Source organism: Pseudorca crassidens, chromosome X (assembly GCF_039906515.1).
Source record: "Pseudorca crassidens isolate mPseCra1 chromosome X, mPseCra1.hap1, whole genome shotgun sequence".
In the NCBI taxonomy this organism is placed as follows: Eukaryota; Metazoa; Chordata; class Mammalia; order Artiodactyla; family Delphinidae; genus Pseudorca; species Pseudorca crassidens.
The window spans coordinates 13,302,738-13,327,147 of NC_090317.1; the positions used below are offsets into that span (position 1 = coordinate 13,302,738).

General features: G+C 39.7%; 1 protein-coding gene across 9 annotated transcripts in view; it reads left to right on the forward strand.

Annotated features, from left to right (window-relative positions):
- The window catches only part of MCF2 (MCF.2 cell line derived transforming sequence), a 72,925-nt gene that overhangs the window by 13,036 nt on the left and 35,479 nt on the right, over window positions 1–24,410 (forward strand). For 3 of the 9 annotated variants that reach the window (XM_067722495.1, XM_067722494.1, XM_067722497.1), the window contains 11 exons: window positions 5,129–5,248; window positions 6,048–6,164; window positions 7,642–7,791; window positions 10,463–10,596; window positions 10,903–11,017; window positions 14,212–14,331; window positions 16,090–16,281; window positions 17,880–18,071; window positions 19,344–19,515; window positions 21,026–21,073; window positions 23,806–23,843. In XM_067722495.1, the coding sequence (XP_067578596.1) occupies window positions 5,129–5,248; window positions 6,048–6,164; window positions 7,642–7,791; window positions 10,463–10,596; window positions 10,903–11,017; window positions 14,212–14,331; window positions 16,090–16,281; window positions 17,880–18,071; window positions 19,344–19,515; window positions 21,026–21,073; window positions 23,806–23,843 (1,398 nt within the window). The remainder of the gene's footprint in view (window positions 1–5,128; window positions 5,249–6,047; window positions 6,165–7,641; window positions 7,792–10,462; window positions 10,597–10,902; window positions 11,018–14,211; window positions 14,332–16,089; window positions 16,282–17,879; window positions 18,072–19,343; window positions 19,516–21,025; window positions 21,074–23,805; window positions 23,844–24,410) is intronic. The other 6 variants (XM_067722496.1, XM_067722498.1, XM_067722502.1 and 3 more) reach the window with 3 other exon arrangements.

Here is a 24,410-nt window from a genome sequence, read left to right on the forward strand (position 1 = left end):
CATGTAAAATACTTAGTATGATGTCATAATATCATAATGAGGAGAATTCTCATAATAGTCATTCAATAAAAAGCAACACTCCCACCCATGGCCAGCTAGCCAATCTCCTGTCCCTACCTTAAGGCTTTGAGGGGTCCTGAATACATGTAAATATATGTACATGTGTGTGTATATATATATATATATATATTATGCTGGAGAGAAGCTATTAAAAGTCATTCACATGAGGTTGTGGTTTTACTATAACTAGTTTGGCACCTGTGTAAATTTGGGTAAGTGAGTGGGACTGGGATTCATGGGATCTAATGCACGATTTAGTTTTCTAAAAAAATAACTGACAAATCACATGAATTGTTTGAGTGCCACCCAAGTGTTTAGTAGTTTTGCCTACTAAATAATAACTGTTGCCTACAAGTTATTTATTCCTTCAAATGGCTTAGATTTGAGAGTAGCTGTTGGGTTAACAGAATCCATGTATTCTAGGAAGATTTGCGTGGCAGCTCAATAAAGATTCTAAAATTATCCTATAAGGAACAACATTGCAAATGTAATTATACAGGCAGTAAATGAAGTGTTCATCCTTGATAGGGTGTTTTCTTTAGAAATGCAAATATCTGTGGGCTTTTAAAAATATGTATTTATTTATTTATTTGGCTGCATTGGGTCTTAGTTGCAGCACGCAGGATCTTCGTTGCAGCATGTGGGATCTAGTTCCCTGACCAGGGATTGAACCGAGACCCCCTGCATTGTGAGCTCGGAGTCTTAACCGCTGGACCACCAGGGAAGTCCTATAGGTTTTCTGTGATAAGCAAATCACTAAACATTTTGAAGGAATTAAGGGAGGAGAAGGTATGATAAAATAATCAGGAAGTTTTACTTAAGAATGATCTCCTTAGAATGTAGAAATATCTTTAGAAGCATTTTATTCCGCTTTCAATGTTTGGGATAAGCCACTTTATCAAATAGATGGAATAACTGATTTAGTAAAACAGCCAGCATGAAACCCCTGACTTGGGAGCAGCTGAATACCCGCAAACCCTGCCTGAACTCTCTTCTCCATGGATGCTGTGAGCAGTGATTCTGCTTCTCTCTCCTCTCTACTTTGTTCCCTGCTGTGTGATCAGCTGTCCCAGGGCCTGGCTGCTTGTTCTCCTAGGAGTGGCAGGTTAGAGACCAGGGCCTGACCTCAGGGCAGAGAGTTGCCACATGATCTTCTCTGCTCCCATAGTATCACCACCCCCACCCCGCCCCCACCAATTTTGGAGGTGGGTCAGTATTCCAGGCTTTAAGTTAGTCATCGCTAGGGTGTTGCATCTAGAGATTTCCAGTGCAATACCAGAGAATATGACATTAAGGAAAGTCAGAGACAAAAAGACAAATGAGAGCAGATCAACCTAGAATCCATGAAACAATAAAAGTAATAGTGCTTTAAGTGTTGGCAAAAGTAGGATGCTTTCGATTTCATTTAAAAGTGAAAAAATAAGCTGGGGCAAGGCAGGTTAAGTATAATAATTATGCTGGTAATATGCCCATGTGAAGGAGAAGGAAAGGCTTAACTCCTAAAGTGAATAGGATAGAAATACACTTAGTGCTGTCAGTCTAGAAGTAGGTCCAGAGTTCTCACAAGTCCCTGTCAGAGTTTCCCCTTAAGCAAGCCTTTATCCATATCCCGAAAAAGTTTTCTACCTAAGTCTGCTTGTTCTTCTTTAGGTCCAAGAACCCAAGGTAAATTAAAACAACTATCTTATTAATTTTTTTAGAGTTGACAGAGTAGCTTGATAGTCATTATTTCTTTTAATTCTTATAATAACTATGGCAAGTATGTACCATTCTTAGCATAAAATATAATAGACATTATGTGCATAATAGATGGTAGGATACACATTATCATTGGGACTCTCTGTCTCTACTTCCAGTTCTCTATATACATTGTTGGCTTTGTTCTTTGGAATAAGCTTCCTCTAGCAGCAGGGGTCATGGCTATCAGTAGCTCTGGAACTGCACCCTCAACGTTTCCTTCCCTCAGCAATAGTTTGAAAAACCCTAGTGTGGGACTTTTTACATTAAATTTTCATCCCACTTCAAATCATTGTGTGTTAGAAGGGCAAGGTCATGAAGAAAGAGAACAGTTCTCATTAGAAACCAATATTAAGAATAATAAGAGGTTGGGCTTCCCTGGTGGCACAGTGCTTAAGAATCTGCCTGCCAATGCAGGGGACACGGGTTTGAGCCCTGGTCCGGTAAGATCCCACATGCCGCGGAGTAACTAAGCCCGTGCGCCACAACTACTGAGCCTGCACTCTAGAGCCCACGAGCCACAACTACTGAAGCCTGCGTGCCACAACTACTGAAGGCCACAGGCCTAGAGCCTGTGCTCCACAAGAGAAGCCACCACAATGAGAAGCCCGCGCACCACAACGAAGAGTAGCCCCCGCTTGCCACAACTAGAGAAAGCCCATGTGCAGCAACGAAGACCCAACGCAGCCAAAAATAATAAATAAATAAAACAAATAAATTTATTTTTAAAAAAAAGAGTAATAGGAGGTTGTCTTAGTCCTTATGGGCTGCTATAACAGAATAGCATAGACTGTGTGGCTTATAAACAACAGAAATTTATTTCTCACAGTTCTAGAGTCTGGAGTCCAAGATCAAGGTGCCAGCAGATTCGGTGTCTGGTGAGAGCCTACTTGCTGGTTGGTTCATAGATGGCCATCTTTTCTCTGTGTCTTCACATGGCATAACGTGTGAGGGAGCTCTCTGGGGTCTCTTTTGTAAGGGCACTAATCCCATTCATGAGGGCTCCACCTTCATGCCCTAATCATCTCCTGAAGCCCCCACCACCAGATACCTTCACTTTGTGGGTTAAGTTTCAACATATGAATTTTGAGGGGAGGGGAAGTAGTTTCTCAGGAAGGGAGAGGGTAGTACAGATATCGCCACCTAGAGGAGTTTTCAGGTAGATAGCCATCCCGATTTGTGTCTATTTGTAATCATTGTTTAGTTTATTGATTTAATTTTGCGCTCCTTTCTTTTACCTATTTGTATCACACTCAGTTCTCTTTCCCTGACTCTAGTTCTCATCGCCACTTGTTTATGTTTTTATCATCATCTCAAGTTGAATTTTAAAAATCTCCAGTTTTGAATGTCATTTCAGAGTCTAGGTCTTATCCCTCTATGAAAGTTATTCTTTTTTTTTAATAGACTTTATTTTTTAGAGCAGGATTAGGTTCACAGCAAATTGAGCAGAAAGTACAGAGTTCCCATATACCCCTGCCTCCACAGTATCTTATTAACTTTTGTTTTATAGTTTTCTTCAATTATTAATATTCCAGCATTCCTAAAAGATGACTGTATTTTAAACATTTTGGACATATTTTGCTTTATTACGCTTTAACCCACTGTTCTGAGACTGATGACTCCGAACTCTACATTCCCAGTGTAGGCTTCTTTCCCTCCTTACTTGTATGTCCATTTGTCTGATGGACATCAGCAGATTGTCCTAATGACCCTTCCAACAGGTCAAGGAATGGGAATCGTATCATATCCCCCTCCTGAAAACCTGCTTCTCTTGTGTTCCCATGTCAGTGAGGGTCGTACCATTCACCCAGTTACTTAAGCCAAAAATCTGGAAATTGATTGTCCTAGTCTTTCCTTTCTCATCAGACACAGCCAGTCATCATACCTTGCAGAGAGTACCTCCTAAATTCTACCCTCATCCCTGCTATTGTTGCTCCAGTTCAGAAACTCACCATCCCTGGCTTGGAGGACTGTTCCAGCCTTCAGGCTCATCTGTTTGCTTCCACTCTTGTCCAAATCCTGTCCTTTTCCAGAGCCAAAGTGATCCTTCTAAAATGCAGATCTGATCGTGTTGCTCTGCTGCTTAAAAACTCTTGAGTCTCCCTTTGCCGCCAGGAAAAAACCCAAGGTCTTTCCTGATCTGGCTCCTGCTCATCTTTTTAGCACCATCTCCCATTGCTGCACCCCTCCACTCCCATCAGCATTTTCCTCTAGTTTTCTGGACTGGGACCTCTTGATGTGGGGCAGACTCGGGTGCCGACTCAGACTTTACCAGCTGGGTCAAGTTATACTTAAACTCTATGAGCCTCACTATTTTTTGTTTGTAAAAGAGGATAGCCTAACTAATTCACAGGATTATTATGAAGAGGAACTGTGATAATGTTGGCAAAATACTTCGTATACAGTAAGCATTTGATATGTGGTGTTTTATCATTTATATCAGGCTATACTATTCCACCCCTTGCAAATTCTGCATAGTGCCCTCCTTGTCTTTTGCATTCTTTCATTTAATGATTATTTCTTGACCACCTACTATGCGCCAGTATTCTAAGAAGCTGGGAAACATGGGTGCACCAGAACAAGATTCTAATCCAATTTATTCCTCTTTATGGGAGACCTTTTTGACATTCCTAGGTCTAGGATGCTCTGTGCTACCACTTCCTGTTGTATATTATTCTAATTCCCTTGTTTCATTGATCAACTTATCGTCCTATAGAGTAAATGATACTAATGGACTCTACTATTAGATTGTCATTTTCTTGCAAGCTGGGTAGGGACTATATTTTATTAATTTGTGTACACCAAGTGTTAACAGTGCCTGATAATCATTCACTTAAATACTTGGAGTAGGACACGTAGAAGATATTCTGTGAATGTTGCTTGGCTGAACTAAAAATATGAGTCCATAAAATAGTTTTCTTCCATTGTTTACTGCAGGTATTCAGTATTTCAGCTCCCTTTGGCATTTAGGGTTATCCTAGAAACCTGCCTCCTAATTCTGTTTTACAGGGATTAAATGCAATTTGAGTGCAAACAACTAAGTTTAAAATGAAGTTTAAGAGCATAATTTTTCATAACTTGGGATTGACTTTAGTGTGAGAAAATTCCAGGCCACGAGAACTGCAAGGATCTGACCTGATGACCTTACATTAGTTTTATTTCTATTTTTGTGTTTTTAGATTTTATCAATATCCATTTTTTAAAGTTTTATCCTTTTAGTGGCTTTTATGACTTTAGAATTTGTTTTCTTTAACTATATATTTTCTGCCATGTGCTCACTTGAATGCATGTTTTGACAATTTTTTCTTGCTTTCCTGTGGTCTTTCTATAGGCTTCCTTCCCTGGGAACTTGCACTTGGTTTTGGTCCTTCGTCCTACCAGTTTTCTCCAACGAACTTTCACAGACATTGGATTTCGATTTAGTCAGGAAGATTTCATACTCAAATTACCAGTAAGAGTATTTAAATGTTTTGTCTCTTTCTCATGAAGACTTTGCACCATGCTATTGATGTTTTACACGTGGTCACAGAGTGTGTAAAAGAAAAAAATAGAATTTATCTTCCCAAAATGTAAAATCAAAACGCCTAAAAGTCTTCTGCTCCTACTGTTAAAATAGAGGAAAAGATTAATCAACTTGTAACAAAGCAGTTCCTTTTGAAAAAGATGTACGTCACATATGTTGTATATGTGTATATATGTATGTGTGCATGTGTATAAAATCAGGACATTTTATTTTTAGAGAAACAAATGAGTGTGTGTTTTATGTATTTGAACTCCCATGAACTTACATCCTGAGCTAGTTCAGAGTAACTTTTTTTTTTCAAAAGATATTTTGATACGTTTTTAGAGTTAGGAATAGAGTGCTCATAAATTTGGGTACTTTGGCAAAGATCAGTCCCTCCTGATAAATTATAATTTACTGCAGAAAGCCCTTTTACTTTGTTATGGGCTTAACATTCTTTCAGAAGGTTGACCACTGACAGTGCAACATTTTAGATCAGGGGGAATCAGGTGTTTGGGTTTCTATGGCGATTACCTTCGCTTTACAGAGAAATGTTTTGTAAATGACAACTGTTATTCCCTGAGGGAAGGTAGTGTATCCATGTGGGAGGGGATGTACAGGCGAGAATTGTTAGAACCGTTTATAAAAGATAACATTCTGCTAAATGAATGCTAAAGTTCATTGTACGGCTGTGTGGAGGGATGCCACGGAGGGCAGTTAACAGTATCTTTCTTGCTTATTTATGTAGGTGGTTATGCTGAGCTCAGTTAGTGATTTGCTGACATACATTGATGACGAGCAGTTAACCCCTGAGTTAGGCGGCACCTTGCAGTACTGCCACAGTGAATGGATCATCTTCAGAAATGTATGTTTCTTTTGCCCTTACTGTAGAGCGTGTAGTTTGTGTTAGCTTTGAAATCTAGTTCTAGAGTTGTTTGTTTTCCTCCTTGGGGAAAACAGGTTTCTGGGGCTCCTATTTTACAAAAACATGTATAATTCAACATCTTGATTTTCTTCCCTAGGAAGTATCTAGAAATGATGCAGAGTCACTGAGGATGGCATTTGAGTGAGAGGCCTATAGGGAGTAAGGAGATCCTACTGTACCCACCCCCTCCTGTGGCCGTGTAGTAACTTGAAGAAACCAAGCGTTTGGGTTCAAATCCTAGCAGTGCTGATTTTTAGGGATATAACTTTGTGCAAGTTGTAAAAGCTCTCTCAGCCTCAGTTTTTCCAAGTATAAAATGGGAAGAATAAGACTACCTCATAGGAATATCAGGAAGATTAAATGAGATTACAGATGTAAAATGTTTGGCATTGTGCCTGGCCTATGGTCCACCCTCAAAAAATGCAAGTAATCTTATTAATCTCATCAGTTTAGTGATTCTCCTGGGGCAGTTAGATTTGTAGCAAAGATGCCTTGTGTTCCAGAAATGTACGAATAGGCAAGGGCCCGGTGCCTCACAGGTGTGAATCTGTCCTATAAAAATCTTTACTCCAAATCCCAGAGATATGGGAACCCTTCTGAAGGAAATAATGATATTTAATTCAATCAGGATTCTATTTTCCTCATCCTTATTTTCATTCAGCAGTCCTGTTCACTCATATGAAAGTGTATTGTCAAAATAAGCAGTGTCTTGCCTTTACTAACCTATAAAGCTGTAAATAAAAGAGCAGACACCTTGAGTTGCATGGTAAACAAAGGGTTAATATGGTCTCTACATGTTGTCCTTCTTTCTCTGAGTCATTGATTTTGGAAACAAAATAAACAACCCAACCTTACTTGACATTTTAGGGCAGCAGAGCCTTTGGGGGTCACAATTTCAAATCTTCCCCAGTACCTGAAATGAACTGTTGTGACTAATATTGCTCTGTCACCTTAGTCCATTGCCTTGTTTGAAATGCTAATACTTGCTCATAAATGCTAATAAATATAAAGTGGCTTTGATGTTCTCATTTCTCTTCAGAAGTAAAGTTATTATAAAATAATTTTGCAGTTTCAGAATTTAATAGAATAAGGAAACACTGTGTTTTGCAAGAGAATAAAACAAATTACTCTTTACATGGCATCTTTAAGAAAGAGTTTTCATCGGTGTTCGAGAAATAAGTACAGAAGTTTAGGTAAAAGACATTTGAGAAGACTTTCTACCTCACTTCAGTTTCTTAGGGGCTTAGATGCAAAGTTAGAGTTGATTGTCAAGGGCATTGCCAGCTTTCCTCAGCAGAGTTCATAGTATATGTGTTTGCTGTCATACCTAAATGAAAGTTAATACGATTGCTGGTCTAGGTTTTGATATCCTGGCAGAACTTCCATACAATTAAAAGCATCATGGGCTCCTTTGCAGGCTATAGAAAATTTTGCCCTCACAGTGAAAGACATGGCTCAGATGTTACAGTCCTTTGGAACCGAACTGGCTGAGACAGAACTACCAGATGATATTCCCGCGATAGAAGAAATCCTTGCAATTCGTGCTGAAAGGTACCACCTGTTAAAGGTATGTCTGATAGAGGGGACAAACCAAAATTTCCCATGGTCTTTCTTTTGATAGAGAGATGTTGAGTGTCCATTTCACACAGATTGCTGGGTAGGGAGACAAAGGAGATATTTATATACTATAAAGCACACTATTAAAAAAAAGAATACAAGAGGAAGGTGTCCTGGATATGTTGAATCGAAGTGTCCCTTGTTTAAATGGTGCATTCTCTTAAGCAGCTATTTATTTGTAAATAGAATAGTTTATCAATGCTTCAGAATAAGAGATCCACAGTCATTTTTGTTGCCATGCATTCTGTATCTTATAGAAAGGCCCTCTCATTTGGAAAGCTAGAGTGAGGGTCAAGAGGCAGACAGGTGTTCTGTTTCAACATCCAGCAGAGGTACACTGTGAAGTGGAGAAGGAGAACTTGATGAGGAGTCAGGAGGCCTGGTTTCTTGTCCCAACTCTGCCATATACTAGCATTGTGACCAAGCCAAACATGGCTAAATTGATTACAAGCTTTCTTTTCCACAGAGTACTAGTTCCTGATGTCTTCTACAATAGACCATAGCTAGCAAGTTGATCTTACCCTCCTCCCCAGTTGTCTGGAGTGTTGTGTTGTGAAGGATTCTGAGTCACGTTTCAGACAGTCACCAAATACTTTTAGATTCACTTTCCCCCAAAAGTCTGAGCATGATCTGAACAAGCACCAGGCATCCCTGTAAAACTCATGTCCTTTGTATGATAACAGGCATGCTGGGGGCACTGACAGATACAAGCTCTATGTGGAGGTGACATTTTTATGTTAAGAAGAGGAGAGAAATGGAAATTTTGAATCATAATCTAAAAGCAAAACTCTATTCAAGGAAAAAAAGCTCTGTCCCTCACAAGTTGAGTGACTTGGTCATTTGCTTACCCTCTCTGAGTCTCAGTTTCCTTATATGTGCGATGGGGTTGATGATGATGATGATGATACATGCATACCTTGTAGGGCTGTCGTGAGGATGAAATGAAGTAAGTATCTGATGTGTATCAAACAGTGTTTGACACGTAGTTGGCACTTCATAAACAGTAGCTCTTAATGTTTATGTTCTTATTTCGTGTTGGTATCTTGGAACCTGTTCCCAGAAAATACATGGGCACCCAAATTTTTCCTTAAAGTTTCAGAGGGCCTTTGCATCTCCTGAAGGGAGTGCTAGATCACTCTTAGATCCCTAAAGGATCAAGATCCTTCTAAGGTTCAGACCTTCTGAATAGAAGTACATGCTTCATGGTGAATTCATTAATCCAAACGTGAAGTAACAGAGTACTTATGGCCGGCAGTGATTGGTAACAATTAAGGATTTGTAGGAAAGGTATCTAACTATATCTGAATATGCATTAAATATTATTTGTAACTGTATGCTTTCTAGTGTGGTAGTCTTTATTACAGTACTACTGCTTTATTGGAGCACATTAAAAATATTAGCAAAATAGAATAGAATAAATTAGAACTTTCTTTTTTTATTGAGGTATAGTTGATTTACAATACTATATTCGTTTCAGGTGTACAGCATAGTGATTCACAATTTTTAAAGGTTATGCTCCATTGATAGTTATTGTAAAATATTGGCTATATTCCCCATGCTGTATCCTTGTCACTCATTTTATTTATTTATTTTTTGCTCATTTTATTCATAGTAGTTTGTACCTCTTAATTACCTACCCCTATTTTGCCCCTCCCCCCTGCCCTCTCCCCACTGATAACCACTAGTTTGTTGTCTGTATGTGTGAGGCTGTTTCTTTTTTGCTATGTTCACTAGTTTGTTATACTTTTTAGATTCCACGTATAAGTGATATCATACAGTATTTGTCTTTCTTTGTCAGACTTACCTCACTTAGCATAATACCCTCCAGGTCCATCCATGTTGTTGCAAATGGCAAATTTCATTCTTTTTAATGGCTGAGTAATATTCCATTGTATATATACACCACATCTTCTTTATCCATTCACCTGTTGATGGATACTTAGGTTGTTTCCACATTAAATTGGAACTTTCTTTTTTTATTAATTAATTAATTAATTTATGGCTGTGTTGGGTCTTCGTTGCTGCGTGTGGGCTTTCTCTAGCTACAGGGAGCGGGGGCTACTCCTCGTTTTGGTGCGCGGGCTTCTCATTGCAGTGGCTTGTCTTTGTTGCAGTGCATGGGCTGTAGGTGCTCAGGCTTCAGTAGTTGTGGCACACGGGTTCAGGAGTTGTGGCTTGAGAGTGCAGGTTCAGTAATTGTGGTGCACGGGCTTAGTTGCTCCGCGGCATGTGGGATCTTCTGGGACCAGGGCTCGAACCCATGTGCCCTGCATTGGCAGGTGGATTCTTAACCACTGTGCCACCAGGGAAGTCCCTAAATTAGAACTTTCTACCTGTGACAGAAGGAGGCTACAAATCGAGCATGGGGTACTTCTGTCTGTAAAGATCTTATAAAATTAGTGATTGCAAATCCATCTCAATAGGCAGGGCTTCTTGGAGATCCTCACGGCTTTTGGATTCTGTGATAATGAGGTATTCCTTGATTTTTCACTTATGAAAGCAAAGGCCGTTCTAGAACTGCTGTTTCTATTCTGCATGCTGTTGCTGTATGCTTCCTTTTCCCCAGGTCATTCAGAATAGGTTCCCAGCAGGCTGATTCATCCTATTTTGCCTTTGTACAGAAGGATATTACAACTGTAACCAAAGAAGGAAAAATCCTGCTAACAAATCTGGAAGTGCCTGATGCCGAAGATGCTGTGAGTTCAAGACTTGAAAATCATCAGCAAATTTGTGGTGACTGGCAAACTATTAATAAGTGAGTAGTACTCTTTTGGGTTTAGAGTTACTTATTTTATACCTTTGAAAGGGAATTATACATTGTTGCTGCTACCTGTTAAGTGTGAAAGTATTCCTGGACCTCTGGGGATCTGAGAACTCCTTCCTGAGATGTCTCACGGAGCTTAGTTTGCTCAGAGAGGAGGTTCTGTGGACACTGATAGTCTCTACCTGGACCAAATGTCATGGGCTGTGACTTTGCCTATAATTCTTAACATCCAGACCAGGTTTATCTGCATACCTGCAACACAAATCGTTGTTTTAATTATGACTTTGCTTTGTTAAGATTGCTCACTCAAGTACATGATATGGAAATAGCTTTTGATGGATTTTGGGAAAAACACCAGCTAAAAATGGAGCAATATCTGCAACTCTGGAAGTTTGAGCAGGATTTTCAAGAGGTCAGTTAAAACTTTCCTTGATACAGTGTTTTTCATTATGCTGGAGGTTCTTGCTCCCTGATCATCAGAAACAGTCTTGCAAGGTGCCCATTTATACCCCCAGAGAGGTGAAAAGAGGCAAGTGTGAGTGAACCTTGACTTAGAATGAAGAAAACAGCTTCGAAAATGCCAAGACTTCTACTTCTCTGGCTTAAACTCATTTCTTATGAGAAAGCACTTAAGTCCTAACATAGATGACAGGGATAAAGTTGCTATCTACACTGATGTTTGATATTCAAATTTATTTTAGATACAAAATGCTTTTGGACTATGGGATAACTTTCCAAGGAAATAATACCAACTTCTTTCATGATTTTTTTTTTTTCCCCGGTACGCGGGCCTCTCACTGTTGTGGCCTCTCCCGTTGCAGAGCACAGGCTCCGGACGCGCAGGCTCAGCGGCCATGGCTCACAGGCCTAGCCGCTCCGTGGCATGTGGGATCTTCCCGGACCGGGGCACGAACCCATGTCCCCTGCATCAGCAGGCGTACTCTCAACCACTGCGCCACTAGGGAAGCCCCTTCATGATTTTTTAAATACCATATATCTATGCTGACCATATTTAATATAATCTAACGAAACATTTTTTTCTGATCCAGCAATTTATTTTCTATGGAAAGCCTGATGGATGAAATTAAATCATGTTTAATTATACATTATTTAAAAGGTTAGGGCTTCCCTGGTGGCGCAGTGGTTGAGAGTCCGCCTGCCGATGCAGGGGACACGGGTTCGTTCCCCGGTCTGGGAAGATCCCACATGTCGCGGAGCGGCTGGCCCCGTGAGCCATGGCCATTGAGCCTGCGCGTCCGGAGCCTGCGCTCCGCAATGGGAGAGGCCACAACAGTGAGAGGCCCGCATACCGCAAAAAAAAAAAAAAAAAAAAAAAAAAAAGGTTATAAGTATATTCTAGTTCCATCCTTCTGAAAAATCCATCCCATATGGATTTATTTTCTTCTTTTCTTTAATGGTCAGCATCCAAGCTTCTCCCAGTCTCTGTCATAGTATTTTCCCACAGATCCAAGGAAAACTCACTTCTTTCTCTTGCACGTGGTCAGCTTGTTCCCACCCATGAGTGGCTGACTCGTCTGGCAGAATCAGTTGGGGGAGCGGCACTGCGTTCTGAACCCAGGGCTCAGTTACTACCAGCCTTTTCCCTCCAGTGATTCAGATTTTGAAGTGCGTGCTCTCCAAGAAACCTTTCTTAAAGAGAGAATAGGTCAAATTGCTCTTGGGCCTTCCAGATTATTTGTGTCAGTCCCTCCTCCCCAACCAAACACATGCAAAAACAACACTCTTCCTGAATAGACCCATTGCGCCTCTACTTATATGTTAAGTAGAGGTCTATATTCTGTTTTGTTCAATGTGGGCCTGAGTTGCCTCCAGGTTAAATTCTTGCCCTGTGGTTATAGTCTGTTTCATGTAGTCATTGTTGCCTCCGATCAGTATTGCTGTTGTTTGTCTTGGATTGTAATCTCACTGACACGATCTGTCTCTCATAGTGACATGCAGATGGGTTCTGGCTTTTTAGGAATTAACTAAATAAAGGCTTAATTGGCAATTCAAACTTACAAGAAAAAATTGAATATTCTCAAACTTGAGATACTCTTGAAGGTACAGAATAGGAATATTTTCTTGCATAATCACAGTACAGCAATCAAATTTTGTACATTTACGAATAATGCAATAGTTTTCTAATTATCTGCCATCAGTATTCCGATTTTGTCAATTGACTCAATCATGCCATTTATATCATTTTCCCCCCTCAGCACAGAATCCAGTCTAGAGAGTCAGGTATTGCATTAAGTTGTCATGTGTCTTTAGTCTCCTTTAATCTATAACATTTCCGTAGCCTTTCTTTGTCTTTTATGACACTGACATTTTGGAAAAATACAGTCATTTTTAAAATAAAATATTCACCATTTTGAGTTTGTCTGACATTGTCTCATGATTAGATTAATCTCCGCATGACCAGCAAGAATACTGCATAAGTGATGTTTCCTTTGGAGGGTATCACATCTGCAGGTAGATGAGGTCCATCTGCCCCTCATTGTTGGTAGGGGTTTTGATCACCCTGTCAGAGTGTTGTTGAATTTCTCCAGAGTATAGTTACTTTTTTCCCTCTTGCAACTAGTAGACAATATGTAGGGAGAAAATTTAAAGCCATGCAAATATCTTGTTCCTCATCAAAAATTCCCCATCCAGTTTAGCATCAATTGATGATTCTTGCTTCAAAGTATGATGGTTGTGAAATGCTGATCTTCATATCTCAGTGTAGATATGTCATGGAGTTGTAACTGTTTCAGGCCCACCAATAGGAACAAGAGTACAAATCATTTTGAAGAAGCTAGAAAATTGTCTATCAAGAATACTGTCTGGGGGAGTTCCCTAGCATCCCAGTGGTTAGGACTCTGCGCTCTCACAGCTGAGGGCCCGGGTTCAATCCCTGGTTGGGGAACAAAGGTCCCACAAGCCGTGCGGTGTGGCCAAATAAATAAATAAATAAAGGGGGGTTTTAAAAAAAAAAAAAGAATGCTGTTTGGTGTTTATCTATTTATTGGGCTCATGGCTTCCTAGTTTTTAATTCATTACTGTTCTTAACTGTTTTGGTGTTTCCACCTGACTGCTGTGTCCTTGTGACATGTCCAAACATTTTGATCACTTCTTTACTTCCTGGCATAAAGAGATGTTCTAAACTAATCTTATTCCTACTCTGCTTCAGCCCTGGAACCAGCCAATTTCCTGCAAAGTCCCACTTTCTTTTTCTGGGAAATGATATTAAAGACCAAGATCTGGGTGCTAGGTGTGCTCATTGCTACTGAAGGGTCTTTGTTTCTAGAACCATTCACCATAGAGCTAGGGAATATATATGCATGTATATACACGTATATATACTTCCATACCTGTCCATATACACATGCCCTTACATGTACATAGTGATCTTTTATAAATCATCAGTACACACTGATGTCTAGCAGGTTAAATTTTAACAGATTAAATTGATTTCTGTGAATAAAATAACTGAAGACATTTTCCATATGTGCGATTTTTCCATATTGATGTTCTTAATTACTAGCATTTACTACAAAACTTGATTATTAAGGGAAAATGCTTAATAATTTATATGCTTTTAAGACTTTTTCTCCCCCTTATTTTTAGCTCGTGAGTGAAGCTGAACTTCTTTTAAACCAACAAGCAGAGTTGGCAGATGTAACAGGGAATATAGCTCAAGTAAAACAAAAAATTAAAAAGTTGGAAAACTTAGATGAAAATTCTCAGGTAAGATTACATTTTAGATGTTCTCTATATTTATGGGGTATAATAGTCACATTTTGATGTTTTTTAGTAATATAAACCCTTATTATAATTAATCTCTCATAGCAACAATCTGTATAATTGGTTCAGTAATATTGGTCTATATTCTGTTTTGTTCAATGTGGGCCTGAGTTGACTCTGCAGTTATGTTATGTAGTTGTAACTGTTGCAGGCCCACCAATAGGAACAAGAGCATAAATCATTTTGAAGAAGCTAGAAAATTGTCTATCAAGAATGCTAAACGCGGGCTTCCCTGGTGGTGCAGTGGTTGAGAGTCTGCCTGCCGATGCAGGGGACATGGGTTCATGCCCCGGTCCGGGAAGATCCCACATGCCACGGAGCGGTTGGGCCCGTGAGTCATGGCCACTGAGCCTGCGCGTCCGGAGCCTGTGCTCTGCAACGGGAGAGGCCACAGCAGTGATAGGCCCGCATACCGCAAAAAAAAAAAAAAAAAAAAAAATGCTATTTGGTATTTGAAAATGATGGAAACATAACAATATAATTCCTTAAATAACCATCATTTGATATATGCAATTGAACCAAACATAGATTCATACAGATAGATCTACTTAGCCTTACCAGTTGTCCTCATCTATACATTGGGGATGTAATGACCTACTTTTCAGAGTGATTGTGAGGATTTATTTAGATGCTGTAGATAAAACACTTAGCACAGTACCTGGGATATATGGATATATAGTAAGTACCCACAAGAGCCAGCTATCATTGTTCTGCTGGTCTTAAAGCTTGGACTCATGGCTTTAATACTCAGCACATTCTAGCCTTGCTCTCCTGTCTCGTATGTGAGAGTAAGACCATTGTTTTTAAGGTGTGTTCTCAGCAAACAAATAGATTTATGGGTGTACCACAAGCATCTAAAAACCAAAATTGAGAGGCAGCAGTTGTGGTGCCTAGTTCTGAAATTGTGCTTGTAGATCTTTGTGATCATGGGGCAACTTACAAATCTTTATGGTATAGGAGAAAGAGAAGGCAAACTGGCTTGCAAACTAGGGAGCTTTGAATTTTTTGTTTGGTTTTGTTTTGTTTGTTTTCATTTTGTTTTGTTGTGTTTTGAATAAGTTTTAGTTTTAATTGTGGTAAAAGACACACAACATAAAATTTACCATCTCCACCATTTTGAAGTGTACAGTTCATTGAGTGTATTCACGTTGTTGTATAACAGATCTCCAGAACTTTTTCATCTTGCGCTATACTGGGTGGGGCTGGGGGACGGTCAGTAGTTGATAGAGTAGAGACTAGGCTGCTGAGATCCCTTTTGACAGGGAAACCCTGTGACGGTCACTTCATGTGTGTAAAGTACTCAGGTAGATGCTGACTAGACCTAATGGGATTTCCAAGACTGAAATGATATGAAATCCCTTAGCTTTCACTTGGCTTTTGTGTACCTCATTTGATATATGCGGTTCTGTTCTAAATCTGTACATACCAAGAGGAACAAATCTAATCCACATTCTGGGCAGGCTGGTTAATTTTCTGTTTCTGTGACCAGAAGTGCCTGAGCTTCTGATGACATCACTGCCATAACTAGTGACTGTAACTGGAGGCTTTTTTTGCAGCCAGCAGAAGTATGACAACAAACTGTATATTTGGCAATATATGTCTCTGGTTCGACCATTTATGCTTGTTTAATTGCATTCTTTTCTCCCCCTCTATTCAGAAAGAGATCATGCAGTTTTTGTTTCCCTTCTTTCTTAAAATCAGGACCTGTTAGCAAAGGCCCAGTTCGTGATACTACATGGACACAGGCTCGCAGCAAGTCACCATTACGCCCTGGATTTGATCTGCCAGAGGTGCAATGAGCTACGTTACCTTTCTGATATTTTGGTGAATGAGATCAAAACCAAACGGATACAGCTCAGCAGGACCTTTAAGATGCATAAAATCCTACAGCAGGTAGTGTCATAGGACATGGTGCATTTCTGAAAGAGAAGATACTTTTTTTTTCCCCTGGGTCCTTCTCAGAGGCTATGGGGCTAAGGTCTGGTATAGCTTTGGAATTAAATTTGTAAGAAGTCTGAAGGACTGAGTTTGATTATGCTTGTTTACTCCGTCTACTTTGCAGTATTCAGAGCAGGTCCAGTATTGTACGAATTTTGGCCTCTGTTCTGAATATTGACGTGGTGGTGGCAGTGGCTTCCTCTATTTTGGGTCCATCTCTGTAGCCTCTGCCCTGGTGATAGTTTGCAATCAGAACACTTAAAAAAGCCCTGGGGGCATTTTGCTAAAGCCTGACACTCATTCCACATTTCATAGTTACAGCAATAACAAATTAAACAGTGATTGGAAACTATTCCTCCATGGCTTGTGGGTCTGACCCCTTTGATGATTAGGCGGTGAAGAGAAGTTGTGATCATGGCAGTGGAATGTAAAATAGGGGTGTCACTTATAGGCATCGGATCTGAATGTGAGCATTCTAATCTGTACATCTCCTTCTCTGGCAAGGAAACTTTTATCCTTGTCCTTGGCAATCATTATGCACTTATATTACACTTGATATTTTGCGAGGAGTTTCATATTTCAATTATTGATTTTGTGAAAATAACGTGCAGCTGAAGTGCTGGTGTTGAGAGAATGGTCAGACACCTGCTGCAGAATGAATTCCTCATTATGAAATGGGTACAGCACTTCCCACACTTGGCTGGGTGTCAGAAATACCTGTGGAGACACAGAGACTTGTGGTTGCCAAGGCGGAGGGGGGGTGAGGGAGGGATGGAGTGGAAGTTTCAGATTAGCAGATGCAAACTATTACATATAGGATGGATAAACAACAAGCCCCTACTGTATAGCACAGGGAACTATATTCAATATCCTGTAATAAACCATAATGGAAAAGAATATGAAAAAGAATGTATGTATATGTATAACTGAATCACATTGCTGTACAGCAGAAATTAACACAACATTATAAATCAACTATACTTCAATTAAAAAGAAAGAAGAGGGGGGCTTCCCGGGTGGCGCAGTGGTTGAGAGTCCGCCTGCCGATGCAGGGGACACGGGTTCATGCCCTGGTCCGGGAAGATCCCACATGCCGCGGAGCAACTAAGCCTGTGCACCACAACTGCTGAGCCCGCGTGCCACAACTACTGAAGCCCACGCGCCTAGAGGCCGTGCTGTGCAACAAGAGAAGCCACTGCAATGAGAAACCCACGCACCGTAACGAAAAAGAGCAGCCCCCACTCGCTGCAACCAGAGAAAGCCCGTGCACAGCAATGAAGACAACACAGCCAAAAATAAACAAATAAATAAATAAAATTTAAAAAAAGAAGTACCTGTGGAATGCTGTAAAAATATAAATGCCTGGCTTACAGCCCAGAGCTACTGAATCAGAATTTCTGGGGGTAGAAACCGGATATCTTTTTTTTTTTTTAACAGCTCTGAAAACAACTCTGATTCACAGAAGCCAGAGCTGATAAACACTCTCCTAAGGGACAAACATATTTCTTCTTTATTCATTCATGGTTTGTGCATGTGTGTGATTTGCTCACCAGGCTCACCAGTGCTGTGATGAAGGAGAGTGCCTTCTGGCTAATCAAGAAATAAATAAGTTTCAGTCTAAGAAAGATGCTCAGAAAGCCCTCCAAGACATGGAAACTTTTCTTGAAATGGCTGCACCCTTTATAAATTATGGTCCTGAAGCCCTGCAGTATGAATTTGATATGATTTTATCCCCTGAACTCAAGGTAAGAGGCTTTTGGGGGCAAGTAAACAAACTTTAAAAAACTATAATTGCACTAGTGTTGATAAGAGTTTTACTGCTTCACAGGTAACTTTATATCACGTTGCAATGACACAGTTCTCTCAAGGATTAGGGGTTGTGTCAGGGCCACTGTTAGGCGTCAAAGAATCCAAAGGCTTATGTTTGCCTTGTAATGAAGAGTAATTTCCTTTCTGAATTCTGACTGCAGTATTTTTAGTTTTTTAATTTATTGTTTATTTTTATTTTTTTGGCCACACCACGCGGCACGCAGGATCTTAGTTCCCCGACCAGGGATCGAACCCGTGCCCCCTGCAGTGCAAGCGCAGAGTCTTAACCACTGGACCGCCAGGGAAGTCCCATGACTGCCTTATTTTTCAACTCTTTTCACATACTAGGAGCTCTCACATACATTTTCTTGTGCATCCTTGGACTAAGGCCCAAAACTGTCCTAGAATATTGGACCCATATCAAGAACACTCTACCCAAAACATCTTTCCTTCGTGCTGCAGTGACTACCAGCAGATGCTCTGGGGACACAGATCTGGCTTTCCTACTCAGTTTGAGGATGAAGAGATGAGGGAAGGATCTGTGTCTTCTTGGGGAAGGGGGAGCAGCAGAGGCTGGTGTTGGCAGGGTAGAGAGCTATAGGTTAGTTCAGCACCACCCTGTTGCAGCTGCCATGAAGCCCTGTCTCCACATTGCGGATAAGAGCATTTGTGATGCTATTTGCTGCTAAACTGTCTCATTGACCCTTAAGTTTGGAGCAGTATCTAAATCCATTCTTAGCCGCAGATCACAAACATGGCGATAACCAAGTGACTCTCTAGCTGCCTCAAATCATCAGTGGCTCTGAGGAACCTTTTACGACATGGTGAACTATAGAATGTCCCGCAGGCCAAAATATAACAAACTACCGTGATAATGCTTAACCTGGTGGCTTTCTCGTACCAAACACGCCTTCTTTTCAGGCCTTGATCCCCTTTCACCCAATGAAGGGTAAATCACTTTATGCAGTGACCTATTTCATGACTGCTTGATAAATTTCTTCTTCAAGTTGTTTTGGCTGAGACCTTCTGGTTTTATAACCATGTGAAATAATGCATTAATCTGTTTCCCATTACTTTCCTAAATTTCTTCTAGTTATATATTAAACTCTATATTAATTTTTTATCTGTCTGAGTCTGAGAAATGTAATAGGATTTGTAATGACCCCCATTTCAGAAACTATTTCATAGAATTCTTATGCAACCTGCAGGTTCAAATGCAGACCATACAACTCAAGCTTGAAAACCTCCGAAGTATATTTGAGAACCAACAAGCCGGTTTCAGAAACCTGACTGATAAGCACGTGAGGCCAATTCCATCTGTAGTACCTGCTTCTGACAGTTTGATCAGATCTAGAGAACCATTTTTTTCACCTGAACAAGGTAGAGTATCTTACATTCCCCTTTTCTATCTCTTCTTTCCCTGCTATTGTTTACTTTGTTACTCTTGATGTAAATACTGAACTCATTCTTCAGTCCCGAGAAACTGAAATTTTATTTTTAGCGTCCTTGGTCATGTACAGATTACATTGCACAAGGCAGGAGTTGTGATAGAGATTATCGTACAATAATTAAACATAGTAGTAGTATAGTATAGTACAGGATGGTGCACATCTGGACTGAATTGCCCAGTGTTGCAATGAATATGAACATTATACTAGCATCAAACTCACCCTTTTCTTCAGCAGGTAGAGGAAAGCATATGAAACTGGTATATACACGCATGTATTTACCACTTCTTGGGATAAACTATCACTTGGTTCTTATTAGCTTCTAGTAAGTGAATGATAAGATAGATAGATAGATAATCGAATGAATTGCCTTTTCTAAATGGGCACAGGTAAATTGAGTAGTTTCACTGGTAATTAACTGTTACAAAGTTCGTTTACTCGTTTTAATCTTTGTAGAGTAGTGTTAAACATGTAATATCCATTTCTGTTTTCTACGTCCTATGGGATAAAAAAAATTATCCTCACTGTGATGTTGAGCTACTGTGGAAATAAGATGACTATTGCCCCAAGGTTTTTCTTGAGCTGCCTCTGGGGCCTCTTAGGGGAAAGAAATTTGGCCTTTGGGGCCCTAAGTTAGTTGAGTGGGTGAACATGGGACTAAATTCGGTCTCTTTGATCTGAGAGAATCAGAGACTTCATTAATGATGGGAACTGCTTTGAAAATCAGAGAAAGCCTGAGCCAGGCATAATGAATATAAAAATCCAGCTCAGCCCCAGCATGGATCAGATTAAAACGAGGTGATGAAAGCAGATAACTAGGCTAAGATGATGAAAGTTATATAGTTAATAGTTATTAAATATAAAAATATACTCACAAGTCAAACCATGAACAATGCCATAAATAAATTATACTAAGAAGATACTGGGAAAAAGAATAAAAAGAACAAACAACCAATAGGGCATAAAAACCAACAGCTATGAGAATAAAAATACAATAGGTTGATATTCCTGAACAGAAGACAGAGCTCAGATTTCTGGCTCCATTCATGGGTTATGTGACCTTGGGCAGTTCACTTAACCTCCTTTGTTGGTTTTGCCTTGGTTTCCTTGTCTGTAAAATAGGAGCAATAATACCTACCGATTTCAAAGTGTTGTTGTGAAGACAAAGTGGAAAAAAATTGTAGAATATAAAAAAATACTCAATAAACTAGACTATTCTTTCCCTCATGACTAAGGCCTCTTGCTTTATGGTCTTCCAAAAGCTCAACTCCTCTGAAGGCGTTCCGAAAGCGGCATGCCTCAGGTTGAGAAATAGAGCTCTGAAAAGACTGCCTAAGACCCACTCAAGGCCTTAGTCACTAAAAGTACATTTTGTTTTGTGTTGTTTCATTTTTTTTCTTTCTGATATTCTTATTTAATGGCGTTACACTTTCTTTCTGCAGTGGGAGTTGGATACTCTTTCTTTCAAGCATGTAAACTTTTTTCAAAAGGTACCCATCTTTATTACTTTTCATCAGTACATTTTCTGAGTTTGTGTACGTGTGAAAAACCAGTTTGGCATCTAAAACCAGCAGCAGTTCATTCTTGCATTCTGCCTAGGATTAACTTTCTCCTTTTTTTCATAATAAGCATCCATTATTCTCTCAGTACTAAAATTACCTTGGAAAAAAACTATATAAAAAGTAGATTATTCCCTTTCATCAAATGACCACTCATAAGACGAAAACAATTGGCCATGTTAAAATAAATCAAGCTTGCTTTCATTGTAGAGACTCTCTGTCACCCAGAATAAAACTATTTGTTGGGAGTAGCTTGAATTTGCCTCGGTTTAGAACTGCCTAATGTATTTATAAGGAAGAAGGCAGCTTACTGAATAAATGACATGGATGGATAAATGATTTTATCTGTTATCCATCATGGTTTCTAAATTAAATCAGAGCATTATTTATGCTACAAACACTGTTCATTTTACCTAATTGGTCTGTGAGTAGTGGGGATTCTAACAATCAGTTCCAAATAACTCTTCAAGACTTTTAATTGCTAAGCCAAATATATAAGATTTGGTAAAAAAAAAAGATTTGGTCAAATCAAGGCATAAGTGTTAATTTTTTATAAAATAAGTCAAACTGTTTTTTTGTTGTTTTTGTTTGTTTATTTTCATTAATTTGCATCAAATAGAATCTTGTATCTAACACAGTGCCTGGCACCTAGCAAGGTGTGGTAACTATTTGCTGAATTAACATTTCATACAGAGGGAAGTTATGGAAGAACATTGTGTGCGAGGGGTAAGATGTGGTCTGAGCTCCCAAATCTGTAACTTCAGAGTCTCCGCTTCCAATTTGCCTCCTTGAATTTCCTACCGGCAGCTCAGTCTCAGCGAACCCCAAAACTGATGCCATTTCTCCTGCTCCCCTTTCTCACTCATTCCTGACCTCTAATCAGTCCAAAAGACCCACTTGTTTCCATCCACCCTGCTAGCCCTCACTGCCACTTCCGGAATCCAGCCTAACAACCATCTGTTGCCTTGGCAACTACAACAGTCTCCCTGTTTCCCACTTTCTTTTCTTAAATGCCCCTAGTTGTCTTGCCTTTTGGACTTTACACCTACTGTTCTCTCCTACTCTGCCATCAGATTTCCTATCTCTAGGCCTCTTCCTTCAGGTAAGCTTTTCCTTCCTGCCTCTCCTCCTCCCCTGCACCCCAGTTCGGTCAGGTGTTCAGGCCATGGCATAAAAAGCCCCTCTTCATTTCTTCTCAGCTTTAGCGTCATTGCCTGTTTCCTGTCTCTCTTGCTAGACCGTAAGCTCTGTCAGAGCAGGGACTGTGTGCAGTTCACGTTTGTATGCCCAGCACCAGACACAAAGCTTAGCAGAGAGTATAGGTGCTTAAGAATTATATATATATATACATATATACATAGTCATATTGTTAAAAGAATGAATACATCTACCTTGCTTTTCAGAAAAAGGTGCATTCTTCATAAGTTGTGTATATATTCCTTTTTCATCTCTTAATGTATTTGCAAAGAATTAATTAGTAAAGCTAATAAGTAAAGCTCCCTAAGTTTCCTTTATAAGTATCTTTGGATGTCTGTATATCAAGTTTCTTTAAAGTGATGGGTATCAGTATTTATTGAGAAATTGATTTTATATGGTAATTGCCACTAAGTCTAATTTATATTTATCTATTTACATATATATTGTGTAAAGGTAAATATTCCCATATAGAATATATTTTTAAGTAAATGAAAGTGAAGGATAAGATTTAGAGAACTTAACAACAGAGTCTTTCCCTGAGCGGGCCTTGTCATGGCTCCCACCGAGGAGGAAAGGACAAAAAGTCTAGTCCTTCCAGCAGCCCTGAGAATTAGGAGCCTAAACGGCCTTGTCTTTTTTTTTTTTTTTTTGCGGTACGCGGGCCTCTCACTGCTGTGGCCTCTCCCGTTGCGGAGCACAGGCTCCGGACGCGCAGGCTCAGCGGCCATGGCTCACGGGCCCAGCCTCTCCGCGGCATGTGGGATCTTCCCGGACCGGGGCACGAACCCGTGTCCCCTGCATCGGCAGGTGGACTCTCAACCACTGCGCCACCAGGGAAGCCCAGAAATGTTTTATATAGTGGTTAGAAACACGGATTCTGATAGTAGACTTTATGGATTTGGGTACCACTTTTGCTTCTTGGACAAGATATTAAGCTTAGTCACCTATAAAATGGGGATAGAAGTAGTGCTTATTGCTCAGGGTCGATTTGAGGGTTAAAAAAGAAAATGCACGTGTAGGGCTTAGAATAGTGCCTGGCATGTAGTAAGTGCCAAATAAATGTCAGAGGCTATAATTGTTAGTTAAATTGAGATTTTTTTTCCGAAATTCTTTTTGATTCAGTTAATCAGTGAGCTACCATCTGATTAAATGCTTATGTTATCGGAATGAACACTAAACCTGCGAATAATCATGGGTACTAACACCTAGCTTCGTGCTTGCTCGGCAATCCAGCAAATGTTTGATGAATGAGAGAATGGGTGAATACATAGCAAAACATGCTCTGTAAGAAGTTGAAATCATATAGATAAGTCTAACTAATCATCTGTTATGTATAGTGTGATTTAAAAGTACTAATATAAACATGATGGAACATTAATGTCTCTGTAACACACATGCACGTATTTTTATGAAAAGTGTTGATTTTAATTCTCGTTTGAAATTCTTCTTTCATATTTCTCTACCAGGGAGGAAGACTTGGAGACAAAATCAGAGCAACATAAAAGTAAATATCATTAATTAATTCAAAGTTGGCCTTATTGCTGTAGTTGCAGAATTGGGATAGGGACTAAAACCATATTTTTTCATTCACTAAACCAATATTGTGCATTTGAAAGCCAACTTCATCGAAAAGAAAAAGCTGCTGTTGCATTGTGTCTAATTGCAGTACTGGCGTAGCCCCAGATATATGAGCAGTTTCTCAGGTCTTGGCTGAAGTTCAGAATAATTGCTGTAGAACATCTCACATAAGTTCCAGCTTCTCATTCCTGCCCCCACCTCAATTCACCTAAACAATTGTTGCATCTTCTTACAAAAGGAGATTTCTTTCCTAAGTGATTCCAGTCCTGCAAGTACGAAACATGGACAAAGGACAGATTCTAATGGACCATCCCCTTGGCTCAACACAGACATCTATCCATTTCTTGATAGATTTAAGATTCCTTCTCAGTTAGCCATGATATTCTGGTATCTGCAGAGAGTAGCCTCCTCAAAACTGCAGCACCCTACGTTTTCTTTGTGTGTTCTTTTTTAAAAATAATTAATTAATTAATTTTGGGCTGCATTGGGTCTT